At 41.8% G+C, this 19,486-nt stretch overlaps 1 protein-coding gene across 1 annotated transcript; it reads right to left on the bottom strand.

The window, feature by feature from the left end:
• Window positions 1–1,576: 1,576 nt before the first annotated feature.
• Window positions 1,577–16,832, bottom strand: srebf1 (sterol regulatory element binding transcription factor 1). Its single transcript, XM_030735401.1, has 19 exons — window positions 16,475–16,832; window positions 13,077–13,652; window positions 11,866–12,041; window positions 11,613–11,750; window positions 11,285–11,503; window positions 11,028–11,142; window positions 10,629–10,786; window positions 9,329–9,545; window positions 9,011–9,195; window positions 8,585–8,846; window positions 7,761–7,927; window positions 7,293–7,461; window positions 7,026–7,134; window positions 6,691–6,800; window positions 5,722–5,854; window positions 5,422–5,587; window positions 4,427–4,642; window positions 3,856–3,967; window positions 1,577–3,166 (listed from the first exon to the last, which is right to left on the bottom strand). The coding sequence occupies exons 1-19, from the start codon at window positions 16,578–16,580 to the stop codon at window positions 2,946–2,948; spliced, it is 3,555 nt and encodes a 1,184-aa protein (XP_030591261.1). The 5' UTR covers window positions 16,581–16,832; the 3' UTR covers window positions 1,577–2,945.
• Window positions 16,833–19,486: the final 2,654 nt, after the last annotated feature.

Below are 19,486 nucleotides of genomic sequence, written 5' to 3' on the forward strand. Positions count from 1 at the left end.
TTTGTTTGGACTTGATGACACAGCATCACTCTGTTTGAAATGTTTTTTGTAACGCCAATGTTAAATATACCAGCACCTTTCAATGCTGCTAATGACCAATGCCTGCTCTTTTTGTCTTCACTCAGCACACACTGACAGTAAGACACACAAACTGTGTTTCTGTACAGAGTGGGGGCGAGACTTTGCCACTCAAGTGCACAAATTAAAAAGAGCAATAATGAAAATGTTCAAAAAGCCATATTTTAATGTAGTTAATCCTCAATATGATAAGAAACGGAAATATTTCAACGCTTCTAATATGAATTATATTAAATGGGACCGACTATGCTCATTTCCAGCTCCATATTTTTTATTCTTGGACTCTGAGGGTAGCTTTGCATCATTCGCATTTCAGAATAAACCTTATCTGCCCTTTCGCAGGCCCTCATCTCATCCTCAACAAAAAAATTGTCAACTTTGTTCTGATTGGCTGCCCCTCCCAAACAGAGGGTTCTCTGGGCGAAAAGGCCTTGCTGATGCCGGAGGTCAGACAAGAATTCCCAGCCTGCTTTGAGCTGACAGGAAGGAAACAGTAACTCAAATAACCACTTGTTACAACCAAGGTATGCAGAAGAACATCTATGAATGCACAAGACAAGTAGATGGGCTACAGCAGCAGAGGACCACACCAGGTGCCACTCTTGTCAACCAAGAACAGGAAACTGAGGCTACAGTTCACACATGCTTGCCAAAAATGGACAACGGAAAAAATGTTGCCTGGTTTGATCAGTCTCAATTTCTGCTGTGATATTTAGACAGTAAGCTCAGACTGAAAGCATGGATCCATCCTGACTTGTATTGGTCCGACTTGTGTAGGTTGCTGCTGGTGAAATGGTGTGGGGGGTATTTGAACCCCTTGGTACAGACTGAACACCATTTAAAGACCACAGCCTACCTGAGTATATTGTTGCTGACCATGTCCATCCTTTTATGAACACGATCAGCATATCCATCTTCTGATAGTTGCTAACAGCAGGATAATTCAGCATGTCACAAAGCTCATATCATCTTAAACTTGACACTGAGTTCACTGTACTCAGATGGCCTCCACAGTCACCAGATCAACGCAATAATCCACCTTTGGTCTGTGTGGAACGGAACATTTGCATCATGTAGCCGACAAATCTGCAGCAACTGTGACGCTATCGTGTCAATACGGACCAAAATTTCTGAGGAACTTTGTTGAATCTATGCCACAAAGAATTAAGGCAAAAGCAGATACAACCCTGGACTAGCATAGCTAGTTAAGTGGCAAGTGAGTACAAGTCACTTTGATGTGAATCATTAAATTGAAAAAGGAAAAAAAAATCTTTTGGAAAACTCATTGTGGGAAAATACTGGAGATGATTCAGTGTTTCTGGAGCCTTTGCTGACATTAATCCAAGTATCATATTAATCCATATCTGAATTACATTGACAAAATCTTTAGCCAGATGTTATGTAGAAACATGTATGACCCACAACCCCCTTTAAGGTTAGTGTAAGCCTAAACTTTACCCAGTTCATTTAATTATGACAGGAAACAATTTTTTTCTTTACAAAATGTTTTAATATTTACATAACAAAAAGGAACAGATGAAGAACAAGGAGGAGACGAAAGAATGTCAGTGAAGTCAACATCATCATTACTATTAGACGCGATTGCATCACTGTCATCTTAAACCCAGGTTTTCCAGTCTTTCACATAGGTCCTGGGACAAAAACATGTCAAAATTTTGCTTATGATGACTGAAAGAGAAAGCAATGTTGCAGCTACAAAAAAAAAAAAAGAAATTCCTCACAGGCTTTCTTTGGAACAACAACAACAACAACAACAACAACAAAAGGTTAATGATTTTGAAACCATCTGATTTACGCAACTTTCTTCTGAAGTGCCAAATGTTCATGTTCTAGCTTGAGCTGTTGGTTTATCAATGCCAGAAATAGCCAGTGCCTATGACAGCTGCGTGGGTATGCGACACTCACCTGATGGCAGTACCACACAGTGACTACATTATGCCGGCCTAGTTCAAAACTACCAAATAAAGGCAAGATTAAACTGGAAAAATAAGCATTAAATCACTCTTCTTATGCAAAATACTGCTTGATCAAAGTTCATAAGATTATAAATACATATTAAAATATGTACACAGCAAAACAAAAACAAGACCTCTATGAAAATAACCTCATAAAGCCATATCTCGCTGAAATCAGCCTCACAGGCTTAGTGCAGATAGAAAAACGGGGCTTGGCCAGTCGGACACCTCGCTACAGATTATCACCGGTGAAGTATGATTCAAATTCACTTCAACAGTACTGTGAAGTGCCTTCCCACTACACAAGCCCACAGTCAGACCAATCCAAGTTTGGTTGTTCTTTTTCCTCCAACAAAACACACAGATACCGCATTCTGCAACCAATCAGAGCAGCCGGTCACTCCAGACCACTGAGCTCTCCTGCCTGCAGAAGGTGCATCTATGTTTAAAAAAAAAAAAAAAAAGGAGGGTGGGAATACACTAGTAAATGCAGGGCCAAATTCATTTTCACGCTTTGCACCCTCTCCACTTACACCTTCCACCAGAAGGACACGATGGCTCCTCTTTGTGGCCAAACTGTGGCACTGCAACTCATTCTCATCAGGGGATTCTTTTCGACAAGAGGAAAATATTTTCTAAAAATAATCCGTAGCAACAAGACTGCGAACTCGACAAGTGCTTTGATGTTTGGCTGGGGCGATGGGAGGGACAACTCGTGAAGAAAATCCAGTTTGATATGAATCTGTACAAATCTGTTCAATAGCTGCTCACCACAATGATACTGTGTATGGTTCTGTCTGTCTGTTTGTGTGTTTTTGGATGTCACAGATGTTTATATATATGTACACAAAGTCCATGCATGTCTCTCAGCCCCTCCCCTTTCCCCTGCCTCTAGCTGTTGGTGACTGTTGTGCCGCTGCCCAGTTTTATAATCATTTGCTGGCAGTCGTGGAGGGTCCTCTTGTCTCCCAGCTTCTCCAGGGTGCGGGCAGCGTCGGCCAGCATGCCCACCCTTTGGCCCGGAGCCGAAAGGAAGGACGGAGGAAGGTAGCGACACGCCAGCATCACGGCCTCTGCCTGTTCCCGCTGGCCGGGCCGTGTCTCACACTCCTCTGCAAACCAAAAATGAAAACTGATTTGAACACTTTTTCAAAAAGCAAAAAAAAAAAAATTATCAACGCTTCCCATCTTAATGCTACAGGCATTAAGCATCACTTTTAAAGACAATGATAAACCAATAATATGTCCCAGTTTCTCATTCTGCCACAAAATATGACAAACAAAGCAAATACTAAGGATGCAAAGATTACTTTTAGTATAAAATATAATGGCTATTTATTTTCTAATTTCATCTATTTAAAAACATCAGAGAATAATGTAAAGAAATTATTTATCTAGCACCTCAGAAGCCATCTTCAAATGTCTCAAACAGATCTATATTTAGTTTATTAACATGGGGCTGAACATCACATCCTCAGAATGTAGAAGCTACACTTAAAGAGTGCTGGGCCTTTTTTTTGTTCCTCGCTAAACTTCCATCCATCCATTCTCTTCCGTTTATCCTTTTCAGGGTCGTGGGTTTGATTAAATGAGGACTGAGTTACAAACATTACTTCACCAAATTAAAAATATCAACAGGAGTTAAGCTGTCTACAAACAGAATCAACTGTGCAGACTGAATGAAACATAAAATCTACACACACACACACACACACACACACACACACACACACACACACACACACACACACACACACACACACACACACACACACACACACACACACACACACACACACACCTGTCTTAGCTCCGGGTGTTGCTCTGCGTCGCAGTGAGCGATCCAGGAGCTGATGTGTGCGGGTGGGACTGGCCCCTGCCATCAGCCTGGCTGTAGCTTCATGAAGAAACAACTGGAAAGGGATGGAGGAAAAAGAGAGAGGTGAGAGAAGAGGAAGAGGAGGAGGAGGGACGACAGCCGAGCGATGATGACTCACACATAATGCTCAGCTCTACCTCTGAGAGGCTTTGAAGTCTTGTGAACAATGCTGCTAAACGCTTGCCTCGGGGGGTGTGTGTCTGTGTGTGTGTGTGTGTGTCTCTGTGTGTGTGTGTTTATGCATGTACTGCAGCACCTCCCAGCCTTCCAGAGAATTATATACCACGCACTGCATGCAAATATGTGTACCGGATTATATTCGTATGCATTTACAATGTGCTTCTCTTAACATGTGCCATTACATAGAGAAATTTTATCATTTTCAATTCATAAGATGTGTGTGCAGCAGATCTGTGTTATGTATGTGCATTACAGAGCACTTTCAGATTCATCCTAACAAATAAAAGGTAAAATGCAACCGTGTTTTACATACTCTTCGCATCGCAGGTCTGAAACTCTGTGCCAGCTTGCGTAGTGAGCTGAGATCTTGCTGAAAGCCCACGAGCTCTGGTGGAGAGGCCTGTTGAATGCCTGGGGGGCCGCTGGTACCCGCTGAGCCTTGCCCTGCAGGAGCGCCCCCTTGTTGCTGCAGACGCCAGACATTAGTCCTCATAACCAGCAGCAAATCACACAACAACAACTGGACAACCTAGGATGAAATGAAAACAACAATAGTGCTGAAATATTTAAATATTTTCCACTGATACAGAAATGTGAGGAATGTGACAGCGGTTCCGGTTTGTAAAAAATTAGCTTATTTTGCTCAACAAGTTAAACTACAAAAAGTCATTTTCAGCTGCTATTTTTAAATTGTATCAATGAGACAAATTGAGAAAAGTTAGCATGATAACAGACAAACACACAGATTTTGTGCAGAAGTACGCAAACGCATCTATACTCAATGTTGAAGGACATTTTCTGCCCCTCCTACATGAGTGTGTTCTGCTGTGAGCGGCCCAGCTCTGTGTTGCACTGCAGGTACATTGCACTCAGCTGAGACACACATGCAATGCAACTACAATGCACTGCAGCTCTGGCCATAAACATACACCCACTGTGAGCTACCTATCCACCAGCATCACCATCTGCTGAGTGCCAGAGGGTAGGACATTGCAGCATCACAGAGTGGAGTTGCTGCGAGGGATTCGCTGTCTGGTGAAGTGTGCAGCTTTGTATTGTGACAAAGGTGCACGCGCGTGCACGTGCGTGTTCCACTGATTATGTGCATGTGTGTATAATTTCTACACTATTATGTATACAGCTATTTATATACACACGCGTGTGTGGGCATCTGTCACTGTGGGTATTCATGTGTATTTTTTTCCCCCTCGCGCAGATGTTGTCGTCTTCGTGAAATGTCCCTCGTAGGACTAATAAACATCACTTACGTGCACAAATCTGAAAGAACTTGTGCCTCTTTGCGCGTACCTTGTCTAAACTGGAGCTATGGCAGTGTGGTCCCAGGTTTAGGCTGTCTCGGAGTAGGGCACTGGCCTTGTCACTGTAGCTCAGACTCAGCTGGCAGTTTTCTGGCTTGGACAGCAGAGCTCGCACTGCCCTGAATGTGTTCAGACAGGCTCTGGGCAGAAGACTCCTGACAGGACATGGGGAGGGGGGAACACAGAGGATACAGGTTAAAGTGGTGCAAGTGTTTGAGGGTGTGTATGTCCTTAGTTTGGCATTAGGAGAGCAAAGTTCCAAGTTCCAATGTTTATATGTCTAACTTACTCTGCGTTCTGCAGACTGCGGGGCAGGTGCTCAACAGTCGGATACAGTCTCTCCGCTGCAGCATCGTCTCCTTGGAGCCAGTTGATGATCACTACAGCAATCGAGGACCACCACTTGGAGTGGGGGTCACAGCCTGGACATTAGAAGAAAAACAGTCTAAGGTGAGACACCCCCAGACAAATAAACATGCAGATATTTAAATCCCAGGTTGCCCACTTTCACATTTAGCATGCATGACAGTGCACACATGCAGACAGCTGCTGTCTGCATTTTGACCTCTGAATCAATCTGGTCCCCCCCTCGAGAATTTTGACGATTCGCTCACGAGGAAAAAAGCCCTCCATTTAACACAGGGCAACACACACAGACTTCTAAAACATGTGCGAGTAACCTAAGGCTCTGCCAAGAAAAGTCTCTTATTAAAATCCCTGCACAGTCTCTCTTCCCTCCCTCTCCCTCCTTCCTCTCAAGGTGATCACCAATTTGACAGTGCTGAAGATAGATGAAGCAATCTAGCAGATTCCTCCCTTTCACCTAGCCCTCTTTCGCTCACATCAGTGATCAGTAAGGACAAAGGAAAGTGGTGGGAGGATGGAAGTCAAAGGGAAATCAAGCTACTTGATCTCAGTGATGTAAAAATGAACTTTGTCACAACTTCTTATTCTGCAAGCACAATAAAGAAAGAGCAGTCTGCAGGGAAAGTTCACGCAATTATTAAAAAAAAAAAAAAAGACAAGTAGCACTGAAGACAGACATGAAATTGCTTAAATAACAAAAGCATTTAGAGGCAAGTTCTGATCTTTTCAAAATTTTTAAGCTGAATAAAAAGTTGGTGCCGTTAATGATCACTAATATTTTTAGAGCTGACAATAAGCTATCAAAGATTATATAAATAGTCTATTTATTTTGTGGACTTTTACCATATCATACAGAAAAACAAATGCAATTGGAAAGAGGTGCCATCCATACCTGTCACAATAGCCATGTTGGAGCCAATAGCAAAGGACTGTGAGGTGGCACCAGCCGCATCTGATGCACTAATCAACAGCTGGAGATATTCCAGGGCATCCGCATACTCCCTGAGGACAGACACACACATACCAGAACTGTTATTTTGCCTCAAAATTGTTAACATAAAAACATAACTACAAAAAGCATTTTTTTTAAATGCTCAAATTGAAAACACGTTTGTTATCCTCATTGCTTCCTTTGTAGCTCAGTTAGATTGAGATTGTCACCAAGAAAAGCAAATGAAGCATACACAACTTCAGCAAGGTAACAAGAATCAATGATTGTTTTCTCACCCCTCTCCCTGGCTTGTATTTTTCTCTCCATGAGGCTGGGCCACACAGTACAGAGCCTTTTCCAGGAGGTGCTCTCTAAATGCCTGAGTCACCTGAGCCAGAGGATCCACTGTAAAAGAACCAGCAAACCATTAACAAATATAAACGCCCGAGTAGGCGTGTATGTCATAGGCAAGAAACTTTAATCAGAAGATTCCAAAAATTCAAATTAGGCATTGTAAAATAAACACATTCAAACACTAAGGGTAAACTTCTGCATTCACTGACCAGTGTTGCCAGCCTGGCTGTAAATGCTTTCTTTCGGGGTGCTGCGAATAGCCCAATCCCCATCCACAAAGAAGCGGTGCCCTAGTGGGTGACAAAGCCACTGCATGGCGGGGGGGACACTGCCGCTGGATGACAGGCATGCTTGGCGAGCACTGCTCAGGAACACACGCTATCAGAAGGGGGGGGGGGGGGGGGGGGGGGGGGGGGGGGGGTTGGTTGAGTGTAGTTTAAAATAATTCATACTGGGACAAATCCCAGGATCATTAATAACCTCAGCTAAAGTTCATTAACCACACAAGACAAATGAAACAAATCAAACTCAAAACTGCTTGCTGTTACATCATGTGAGTACAAAACAACCAGCAAATGCTGTGTAAAAGTACTTCATTCTGACAGCATCCATGTAAATACACTGCTTATAAATGACTGAGAAAGATGCTCGTGCTTGTGCAAACAAGAGGGACTCACAGAGGTGAAATGCAGGATCCTCGGCAAGCTGGCTTTGACTCGCAGAGCTGCAGAAACGTAGATCTCAGCCAGAGAGGCCACAGGCAGGCATGAGCCAGCACACTCTGCCAGGTTCACTGCACTTAAAGACATGTGCACTGCTGAGAGGTGGCTGCCATTCAGTTTACCTGTATGCACAGATTGAAGACAAGGAAATAATGACCATTTTTATATAGTAATTTATAGTTAAAAGGTAATTAAATATTCACAAAAAAAAAAATAAAAAAATTAACCCTAGAATACTAACATGAGTTTTGAAATCACTTTCACGTGAACATTAGGAGTTCACCAAACTGTTCTGGGGTTAAAGAGAAATTTATCTTCAGACAGAAATCTAACAGGAAAAATATGGCATACGATTCAATACATAAATGCACGTATAAATTAACAGTGTTTTCAGTGTCATTTATTATCATCAAATCAAAACACTAAACAAAGGGTGCCATAAAACCAAAACACATCCTATCATAAATGAAGCCAATAGCATATTGTTTTAAAAGGCAATAGCCTATAAAAGAACAAGCTTTTCTATTGTTTATCTAGGTATACTTCTCTAGAAATATACACCTCCACCTTGATGCAAATTAAACTCACTGCATAATGGATGCTAGAGGTAGGATAATCTGACCTTTCTGCACAGTAAAGCTTGCAACAATTTGCAAACATTATTTTAAATCTTGCTTAGTTGCTTTGAACTGATTGACAATTTCAATGTCAATCAGTGTGACACTGTTCTGATCTTTTAAAAAAAAAAAAAAAAAAAAAAGACTGTTCTCATGACCAACCTGTCATGTGGAGCTGGTGCAGGCGGTGGTAAACCAGGGCGGCATCACGACTGCTTTTGCAGGCATCCTCCTGCAGGGGGCGATCGGATCGCAGCCCTCCTGCCCTGGCAGCCAGCCAGCGGCCAACCCAGAGCCGCTGGAGGCAGAATCTTAATAGAGACCACAGTGCAGCGCAGGCCAGGTCCAGCTGAGACGTGGGTAGGGGACGACCAAGAGCCTTCAGACAGGTCCACAGGTTGTGACTGGCCTGGGCAAAGTCTCCCTGTGAAGTGTAAGAGAGAGAAGTGGTGAGAAATAACAAAGAACCACTCTGAATAGATTCTGAGAGTTTAGAATTTACTTAAACTTGGTGAAATGCCTCCACATTGATAAGTACATTTTATACATTTGTGATAAATTTAAAAAAAATGAATTAAAAAAGCATACTCTTGCCAGGTCCAGGTCAGCCTGTTTACGATGCCTCCAGAACAAGACAGATGATCCAGAGTGTGGTCTGGTTACAGGTTCTCCATACACCAACAGCCGGATTAGAACTCCCGATACCAGAATACCATTCAGCAGCCACACTAGTATAGTTGGGAGCATCCAATCCATCCAGCCCCACGAGTCAGCTATAGACAACGCACACAGTGTCATTTAAATGTCATTTGTTCAGAGCAAATCATGTGCAACTAGAGCTGTACCACTGACAATAGCATCATCATTGTCATCTGTCTTCCTCCCAGCACTTTCCCCACTCTGTACCTGCAACATCCACACCCAGAACGCTCCTGCCTGCGTGATGGGTGCTGATGGCTTCGGTCCTTCCAGATGTGCTGCTACCCGATGAACAGAGCAGAGCGGCCAGAGGGTTGAGGGAGAGGAAGAGGAAGGTGAAGGCACACAACGCCATACGGGAACGGTCCAACATGCCACCGGCACTTCCACCTGCTGTCGACTGGTCCAACACGCCCATATTTGGCTGGCACATAAGAGAATCCAGGAAGATACATTTGTGATTATTCAGTTCATTAATTCATTCGGCAACATGAAGCTGACAAAAGCATGAGTAATTACATTTTTGAGGTGCAATAGTGGCTGATTAATAGTTCAGCGCCCTGGCTGCACTGAGACCTCTTATCTGCACCTTGTTTACGGTAAACAAGCACCTCACCTGAGCTTGCATGTCTGAAACAATGACATGTAACTGTAACTAGTGATAATCTAGCATTACTGTTAAATGTGGTCGTATGCAAACACTGTGAACAACAGGTTTTTGTCTCCAGTTGGCCAGTTCTCATCTTCAATTTTGAATAGATGCAAATCATTAAAACAGTCTAGGGGGGGGGGGGGGGACCCTGATGGAACTTGTCACAGGTATTTAGATAAATTACTTTCAGAAGTAAAGACGATTACGGATTCACCATTGGGTGAATAACTGCGTGGACAAATAGTTCAACAATTTAAAAATGTTTCTCAATTTTCATCCCCAACCCATCAATTCACTGGATGGCCTCAAACAGGGCTGCTAACCAGTCTCATTAAATACAATTGTCCCTGCATCCATAAATGTCAGTTAATAGCGCACCATCCAGAAACGTTTTCAAACATAAAAAAACACTGCTGTATTCACAGCAACTGCACATCTTATAAAAGCCCCAGTAACACTAAACATATGCTAACATATGCTACTATCAAGACAATGTCTTTTTCAACAAGACAATACAAAATCACATTTATCCATCTGCATAGCTCTGTAAGAAGAGCGCGGTTGCTAAACTGACCTGACTGCATTCTAACAGAGCTGTCGCCCACAGCAGCGTCTGTTATTGTGTTTTTTTTTCCCCTTTCATAATGTGCCAAATATATAAGTGCTGCACAGCTGAAATCCTATATCAAGCAAGCACAGAAAAAAATTTCGCTTTCAAAACTGCCACAACTGGTCTGCACGGTTCCCACACGCCTTTGTTGATGCAACCCGGTGGGAAACGTGCTTGTGAAATCTCCTTGCGTGTCTATCGTGAACCCTCATCTCAAATGTTTTGTTTAAATGAGAGCTGTATACCTTTGTGTCCTCCCCCATTGGACTGTCAGGCTCTGAGTCACTGCCACAGTGAGAGAAAGAAGTCGGGGAACCCACATCAGAGGCTGGCGGGGTGGGCAGCTCGTTCTTCACGTCAGCCTGTCCGTCCACTTCCATGGCAACCAGGTCCTTCAGAGACTCTGTGGAAAGAATAAAAAGACGATGAAGGGAGTATTTAGAGGGTCAATCAAGGGTACAAAGGCAAAGAAAGCTTCCACCCTACAATCCACTTAATTCCATTTTATATTTGTCACTTCAGGATAAAAGAATCAGCACACCTTGTTGCTAAAGGTCAACTGCACGACTGACTTTCAAGAAACTGAAATAAAATGCCAAGAGGCTGTTGTGGAATACAGGAGAGAGACAATTTTAAGCACATACTGTTTTTCTGGGCTGCCATTTTAAGAGCCATGTTCTCTTGTTTGAGCTTCTGGTTAGACTGCTGCAGGTAACGGATGTAATCGATGGCTTTCCTCAGTACTGCAGATTTATTGAGCTAAAAATTCAAGAAAAAAAATGTTTTCAAGTATCAGACTTTTTAACGGTTCATGTGAAAGAAGAGCTGACAAAAAAAAAAAAAAAAAGATAGCATAAAAAAAAACAAACATGGGATACTTGTAAATACCTCTGCTTCTTACCTTGGCTTCAGTGCCAGCCACCAGGTCTTTGAGCTCCACGATTTTGTCATTGATGGAGGAGCGGTATCGCTTCTCAATAGCATTGTGGGCTGTGCGCTTCTCCCCTTTGTGTGGCTGGCCAACCGGCTTACCACTGATGGCAATGCGGTTGATGGGAAGCTTTTCAGCATCCACCATGACAGGCACTGTAGTCAGGATAGTACCCCCACCCATAAAGGCCTGAGAAAACAAGGGGATATGAGTGCCAGTTTAATATCTTGGGTGTAAACTCAGCACCAATGCACTGTACGGCTTCAGTATTAGGTTTGAGTTCATATTATGTATGTACCTGCAGTGAAGTGCTCTGTACTGGGGTGGTGGTGGCCAGGGACGTGGGAGAGGACACAGTAGTAACCATACAGGGGTCAGACTTTAAAGTGGTCAGCAGGAGGCTCTCAGCCTTGATGAACTGGGGCTGCAGCAATACCTGAGGACACCAGAATAAACAGATACACAGAAATTCATTTACATAAACAAGGACTGCAGTGCATGCTTTTGTAAGTCCGCCCAGGCTCACTCAGAGAGCACCATCACACACTCACAGGTACTTGCTGTACGTGGGCTGTGACAGTTTGACCTGAAGGGCTAGTTGATGTGGTCAGGAGAGGAGAGGCAGTGGTCAGCCCTTGGAGCTGGGTCTGAATGGCCACTGGCTGAATGCTCGGCGGCGAGGATGACAAACTGGTGGCAGGAGTGCTCACACTGCTGGGACTGCCAGCTGGAAAAGAGTGATGCCATAAAGACTTCTTCAGACTTAAATCAAGCATGTAAAATTGTAAGAAATATCTGACTTGAACAATTCTGACTTTAAAATAACACAAAAATGACAAATACATTAAACATATGCTGGTGTTTGTTAATAAAGCTTCCAAAAGAATTGTTAACTTGAAAGTAAGTCAGTCTTGATGAAAATAATGCAGATTTTTTTCATTTTAAGACTTCTGCATTATCTGACACTGTTTATAGGATATGTAGGCAAAAGGTGAACTATGATCTCATTATAAATGTGATAGTCTCCAAATGAGCTAGCCACTGCTTTCCCTTATCTACACCAGGGTTGAAGCGATATGGATATAGATATGCGCACAAGATGGACTGTCTACTGTGTATGCAGCGCTATTACAAAGCTTGTCCACACGCGCAAAAATTTTAATTAGATCACAGACTCTTACACTGCTGAGCAAAGTCTATTAGATTACGACATTAATATGCAATCATCTGAGGTTGAATAACCTAGTGTCCTAGCCTGATAAATGTGCTGCACGTGAACAGCCAACCTTGCTGGACTCTGAGTTTCAGCTGTTAGAGAGCCAGAGTTCCATGATTCATCCAAATCTGCTTTTTGTAATCCACTGAAAACAACCTCAACATTTAACAAACATAAGCTGCAAACAGATACATGTGGAGTTTTTTCTCTATTACAAAATCAGAAGACAATTTTTTCCCCTCACTGAGGATTCGAGATTCAAAAACTCTGTAATTAAATTGCAGAACAAAAAAAAAAATCTGGTTTAACCCTGCTAATAGATGTTCAGTGATGCAGACAGAATACATGATGGATATTAGACTGATTGGATGACAGCTATTCAAAGTCAAGGAACTTGTCTCTATATGAAGAAAAACTACAGTAATTTTTACTTCCATCATTTCCTTTAAAGGATTCATAGGTTTTATTAAAGCACATTCTGATACTCTGTACCATCTAACTTTCATGTAACCTATGACTCAATCATCACCATCAGAGAGTGCTTACCTGTGTAGCTCTTTTGGCTGCTGTAGTTGGTCCGGGCCTGAGGCTGTGTCTGTGTCTGTGTCTGTGGCTGGGGCTGAGGTGGAGTCTGGGGTGCAGGAGAGGTGAAGAGAGCCTGAGGCGTTGAGCTGAACGCTGGGTTTGGTCCTGGGGAGCTATTAGGTGAAGCTGCCTGGGCAGGAGCAGACGGGCTGAGGATCGGTTGGGGTTGCTCCACTTGGGTCTGTCTGATGCTTTGAGCTTGTTGTGGGGAGGCCGGCTGCTGCCTCTGGGTGGAGCTGGGTACCTGGGCCAGGGGAGACTGCTGGAAGGTGGGAGGCTGGAAGGCCTTATCTGGGGTGGACGAGCTACGAGTAATAGGAGGGCCCAGTAACGCATCCAGATGGGGGTTACTGCTTAGGATGGAAGAGGAAGACGAAGATGAAGACGGAGGTGTGGTAGTGGTGGTTGGGGGGGCAGCTGAGGTGATGGTCTGAGTCGGCCCGTGAATCTCTTGGATGGGAGGAGCCATGGTATACGGAGGGGCATCAAAGAGTCCTCCAAACTCCATGTCCTGGTTGTTGATGAGCTGTAGCATGTCTGAACAGAGAGGCAATCACTGTGAATATTATTATTCGAGTAGAAACAGTAGAACTGGGCATTTCTTGGAGAAACCTTGTTCATTTATTTTGAATTCCTGACCTTTTTAGGAGCAAACTGCATCTCCTGCATTTTCATCTAGTTACCAATTAATCAATCCACATGTACTGTGATTGTGTTTATGATCAAACAAATCACTGGGAACACTCAAAAGTTAGCTTAAGAAAAATAATAAAGGAAGTAAGCAGATAGCCAATATTAATATCTGACAAAAATATAACTGCAGTGTAGTACAGGAATGTGTAATTCTGCACAAACAGGTAAGACCAATGTGACACTCAAATATAAAGGAACAAACTCTTAAATTGTGTATTGGTATTGCTGTTATTTAGCTTTTTCTCCAAAAAAAAAAAAAAATGCATGTGAAAAAGAAATGTTTTCACAGGATTTTGTCCAATCCTGTGAAAAACTATGTATACCCCACGAATCATCAGCTTATAAAACCTACTTTAGAAACAGTAACTTGAAGTAATCATTTTCTGTATGACTTTATCAGTCTCTCACATAGTTGTGGAGGAATTTTAGCCCACTCTTCTTTTCAGTGTTGTTTCAGTTCATTGAGGTTTGCAGGCATTCACTTATGCACAGCTCTCTCAAAGGTCCCCCCCCACAGTATTTTAATCAGGTTGATGTCTGGACTTTTGATCAGGTCATTGCAACACCTTGACTCTTTCCCCTTTTTTTGACAGTCTGTTGTAGATCTGCTGCTGTGCTTCGGATCATTGTCCTATTGAACTGGCACAATTTCAGCCAAGAGTCAGCTGTCAGACAGATGGCCTCACATTTGACTCTAGAATATTCATTTTGGTATACAGAGGAGTTCATGGCCAATTCAATCAATGTAAGGTGCCCGGGCCCTGTGGCTGCAAGTCCAAATCATCAGTTTTTTTGTAGTTTCTCTGAACATTACACTGTCTGCACTTGAGGTACATTTGCTGGGAGAGTCACTCCTGGGAAGATTGCGGCTTTGTGTTAACACACACATGAGTATTCCAAACCTACAACCTGCCAAAACTTCAGCTTTTATAGGCGTGCTTACACCTGCTGACGGTCAGTTAATCGAGTGGCTTTGTTTACCAGCACCTGACTGCTACTTTCTCTCTAGTTCTTGCATGGAAAAATGTTCTTTTTCACATGACTGTGCATGTAGTAATAATTTATGACTACAGCAGTTTAAAACTGAAGAAAAATTCATGTAGTTTCTTTTCACCACATTTTAGCTTCTATTAACGCTCAACCCCCATCCACTTAAAAAAAAAAATTACAAATATTCTAATCACAAGATGGAGTGTCTTACGCAGAAATATCAGGTGCAGGTCTACTGTACATTTAACACATTAGGTTTATCAAACTATTCATCATGTCCCTGCAGCTGTGGATCAAAGAACTGCACAAGATGAAGATGGGCATCTTAATTATGGTCATGCACCTATACACTTGTGGCTTTTCATTAGCATGATCTAAAATATATATAAAACATTTTATATCTAACATATTTAATGGTAATTTCATGTAGTTTTAAACTGAATGCAAGAACTATACACAAAAAGAAGTGAGATGGCATTTGTTCACTGCTCTGCTTCTTCTGGGAATCACTGTGATTTAGAAAAACAAACACTGAAATCATTTTCACAGCATTCAATTTGATGGGGAAACTTCATCGCGTTTTTTTTTTTTTTTTTAAGTGATTATGAGTTCATGTTGTGTCTGCAGTAAAAAACGGAGCAGCCTGGATTTGTGAAGCTGTGTTGTGTATGAGGTGATCGCTCTTGGCCAATCAGAGCGCATCTCAGAGACTTGCTATGCCGATCAGCCCAAGACAGGAAAAGAGAGGGAGAGCTGCCTGTGGCAACGCGCGAGGTTACCATCGAGCAGTGTCACAGAGGGTTACTGTCGGTCAAAGTCAGGGAGCCGGCGAGCACGGCCGCAGGATATGAAAACTGTTTACGCAGTGCGCGCTCTCTTATTTACACGATAGCCACTATCATAAAAAACACATACTGGCCATTTTAGGATAATTTCCAGAAAACACTAAATATATAAACACTACTCAAAAATACTCCTGTGATCTCAATGGGATGCACAAACTCGCTCCACAAATTGTATATGTGAACCTGACTTTCATTTTTTTTTTTTTAAGTCACATGTAAAGCACTATATTTTAAATAAAATTAAAAATAAGCAAAGTCGTCAGCAGAGCACGGGGTTATCTTATTAGTCAACCTATTAATCTGATACACAAATGCATTAGATTTGTCAATGCGGTCAGGTGAGAGTCTGTGAACCCAAAAGAGAGGAATGAACGACAGTAACCCCGGTTTGTGGAGCATGCTGGGGGCGGGGCGCACTCGCGACATTTTAGCAGCACGTTAGCCGCACTAACAGGTTTATATTTTCTTAATACTGTAGTACAGTAAAACTTGTGATATTGCAAGAAACGCCACAATAAATCACTAACAAAAACCAAAAATATCAGCTCCGGCTAACCTCCAAAGGCTCGTTAAATGGTTAGCATCCAGCTAACAGTGGCTGATGAAAGCTAGCTCTCAGCTTTTAAAACCTTTTTTTTTTTTTTTTTTTTTTTTTTAAGTATCGCAGCATAATTGATGTTGTTAGTGTGGATATTACATGGAGAACACATGAATTATTGGTATGAATTTAAGCACACATTGTATGCAGAAGTGACACACGTACGATTTTTACCGGCTATTAGCAAACAGCGTCTGTCCTAACCCAGCAGCGGATACGTTATATTTTCTTACCATCAATGTCGCTTAGGAGAGCCGTGTCAATATCACTGGGGTCGTTAAGCGACAGTGTTGGATCCAGATTATCCAACGAAGGATCATCAAAAGACAGGCTGTTCATCTTTACTCTCGTGTCTGGACTTCCCAGTGTAGACAGACTGTAGGATCGCTCAGAGAAAAATCGGAAACTTCTGCCACCTTACATTTGACAAAAGGACCATGCACGCACCGCGAGCTGCAACTTTTTCCTTTTCTTTTAACTTTTGTGTCAGCTAACTACTCACTCCTACCGTCATCATCTTCCTGGGAAACTTGTCAAACCAAGCCAAACACCGAAGCTCATTCACTACTAACGTGCTTACAGCGGTAGCCGGAGAAACCCATCCAACCGTTGATGATTGACAGGTATGTCAGCCAATCACTACCTTTGAACTAGATTCCCACGTCCCCGTTTCTCAGCCTTGTTTTGATTGTTTAACTAAATGGGTGACGGCGTGTGGCGTATATGGCTATGATTTCATACAATTTACACACAAAAACCGATACAGTACAAAGAGACAATAAATAATTGCTGTAATCGAAAAACTGACACAGTAGCTAGAAAATACCTATATAGTTACATTTCATGAGTATATTAAAATACTTAATTACAGCATAAACCAGTTAAATTCTGGCGCCAGCCCCGCTTATTATAACTCTAAATATCTTTTGTGATATCTAGTATAAATAAAGTTTTTATGGCACTGTATACTTTCAGGGAAACAGCATGGGCATGTTTATTGTGGGCTTGCCCCCAACAGCCAATCACAGCCGTGTGGGCGGTGCGTTCGACAACAGCCAAGTTTGTTTGACTCGAATAAGCGGCTCCTCCCGTAGAACCAGTAAAACCGTCCAATGGGAAGCTCAGAAACAGAGTGGGGTGATCTGACGTCACATCACTGGCTTTAGCGATTACATCATGTGTTTCGCTCCCGGAACGATGTAGGCAGCAGTAGCAGAAAAATAAACTAGAGGAATACATGTAGCCAGAAGGAATTAAAAATGTGGCACATGTAATTTAACAAAACAATCCCTACAATACTGTGTAATGGTAGTTTGCACTTAACATTCTTTTCACTATGTAATTAATAACAAAAAAAAAAGTCAATACAAGTGTTTTTTAAACCTCAGGAAGGTATTGTAAACATGTCCTATATTGTCCATGGTTAACACAGTCATAGGAACACAAATGGAGAGCCCCACAAAGGCATTGTTGGAAAATAGGTCAGTGACTTGGAGTAACACTGCAAAGTTGCTTTCAGTAGAGAACTGGAGTAACATTATAGAAAATCCACTTGGTGATAAGTTAAATCTATATAACAATAAGTCTTGTTTATTTTTTTTGCTAGAGTTTGGAAACCTTGCCAATCACGCTCCTTGGGTGAGGAAAGAAAGCAAAAAATAAATAAAAAAAAAATGTGGGAGAGGGTGAAAGCCTCACGTGACAATGAAGGACCAGTGGAGTGTAAGATTGAGCCTGGGTTGCATCAGCATGTGCATGAGGAAAAGAGAGACAAGTCACAGATCCCCTAACTGTAAAATAACCACAAACAGTTGTGAGGTAGAGGTCACACACTGCTAGTGTTTTATTGGGTAGTTACATACGTGCATTAGGTCAAATACAAATCTGACCATTAGTAATGGCAGCAGACGGCACAGCCAAAGAGACATGGAGCACCCACCGATAGAAAACAAGCCTCTATTCCATGTCCACAAAACAAACTTAAATATCCTGCCTCGTGGGTATTAAAGACATTCAGTAACCACTTTAAGATAGCCAGAATTTTGAGGAATACATGTTGCAACCAGGACTTAAGCTTCATAAGAGCAAGATAACACATCACACTCTGTTACAGATGCAAAGATACAGGAAACACAAACACAGAAATCTGCCAAAGTTCCCTTTAAAGGCTCTCTTGTTACATTTTTAGTAGTTGTCCTTGTTCAACCTGTGGTAGATGTTTTTAGATCTCAGTTATCTGGCAACCATAATTAACCCACATAACCATGTGCATCCATACAGCATGAAAGAAAATTAAAGCTCAGTATTAATTCTTTTTTTTTTTTTTTACCTAAAATACATTGATTACACAAATATTTTTTTTAATGTCACCTTTGCGTCTACGTTTGCGTTAAGCTTTACAACTTTACAACAAATGGGCCACGTCAACAAGGCTTTTGGTCTTAAACGGACTTTTAAGTGCAGAGTAGTGTTAAAATGAACGGGAAGGAGAGCTGCAAAGATGACGTGATTCCTTTTTTTTTTTTGCCTTACACCAAAGACAAAAACCCTGCTCAGCAGGGCAACTCTGCTGAAATCAGTCAGTCATAGAAATGCTTGGCAGCAGCTCCAATGAGGACAGATGAATCATAGCAGGTTGAAAATACGCAGGAAATAAAGGATGTCTTTGACCGCACAAAATCAAAGAAAGTAAAATTGTGCTTGTTTGCCGCACGCTTCAACCTTGGCCTCAAAAAGATCAGCGGTAAAGGTAACAAACGTGTTTTTATTTATTTATTTTACATGAATTATAAAAATACAACTGGAGAAAACAAAATAATACTTAAACCTTTCTGTGTTCCTGATATTATTATGAGCCAAATAGATTTTTAACCATATACACAAACTACGATTTCTGTATTTTGAGGTATATAGATTAAATACTATGAAGTATGTGAAAAATTGCCTGTGTGAATACACCTAATAACACAGCTCATTATCTTATGGACGATTATGATGCCAGTGCTAAGCCCCAATAATCACTTAAATCTTTATTTTTTGTGTTGCACTTCAATGTTTTTTCTAAACACTCCAACAACCTTAAGCTCGACGGTCCATCTATCCACTTGCTATCCAAACAGGTGCAGTAATTACCATAGTTAGAAAAGTTATGTGCAAAATGAACTCATTCTTAAGATCAATTCCCATCCCTACAAAAATAGTAACCATCTTGTAAACAGAAAAGGACAAAATACAGATTTGTTTTT

The sequence above is a fragment of the Archocentrus centrarchus genome, chromosome 8 (assembly GCF_007364275.1).
Source record: "Archocentrus centrarchus isolate MPI-CPG fArcCen1 chromosome 8, fArcCen1, whole genome shotgun sequence".
In the NCBI taxonomy this organism is placed as follows: domain Eukaryota; kingdom Metazoa; phylum Chordata; class Actinopteri; order Cichliformes; family Cichlidae; genus Archocentrus; species Archocentrus centrarchus.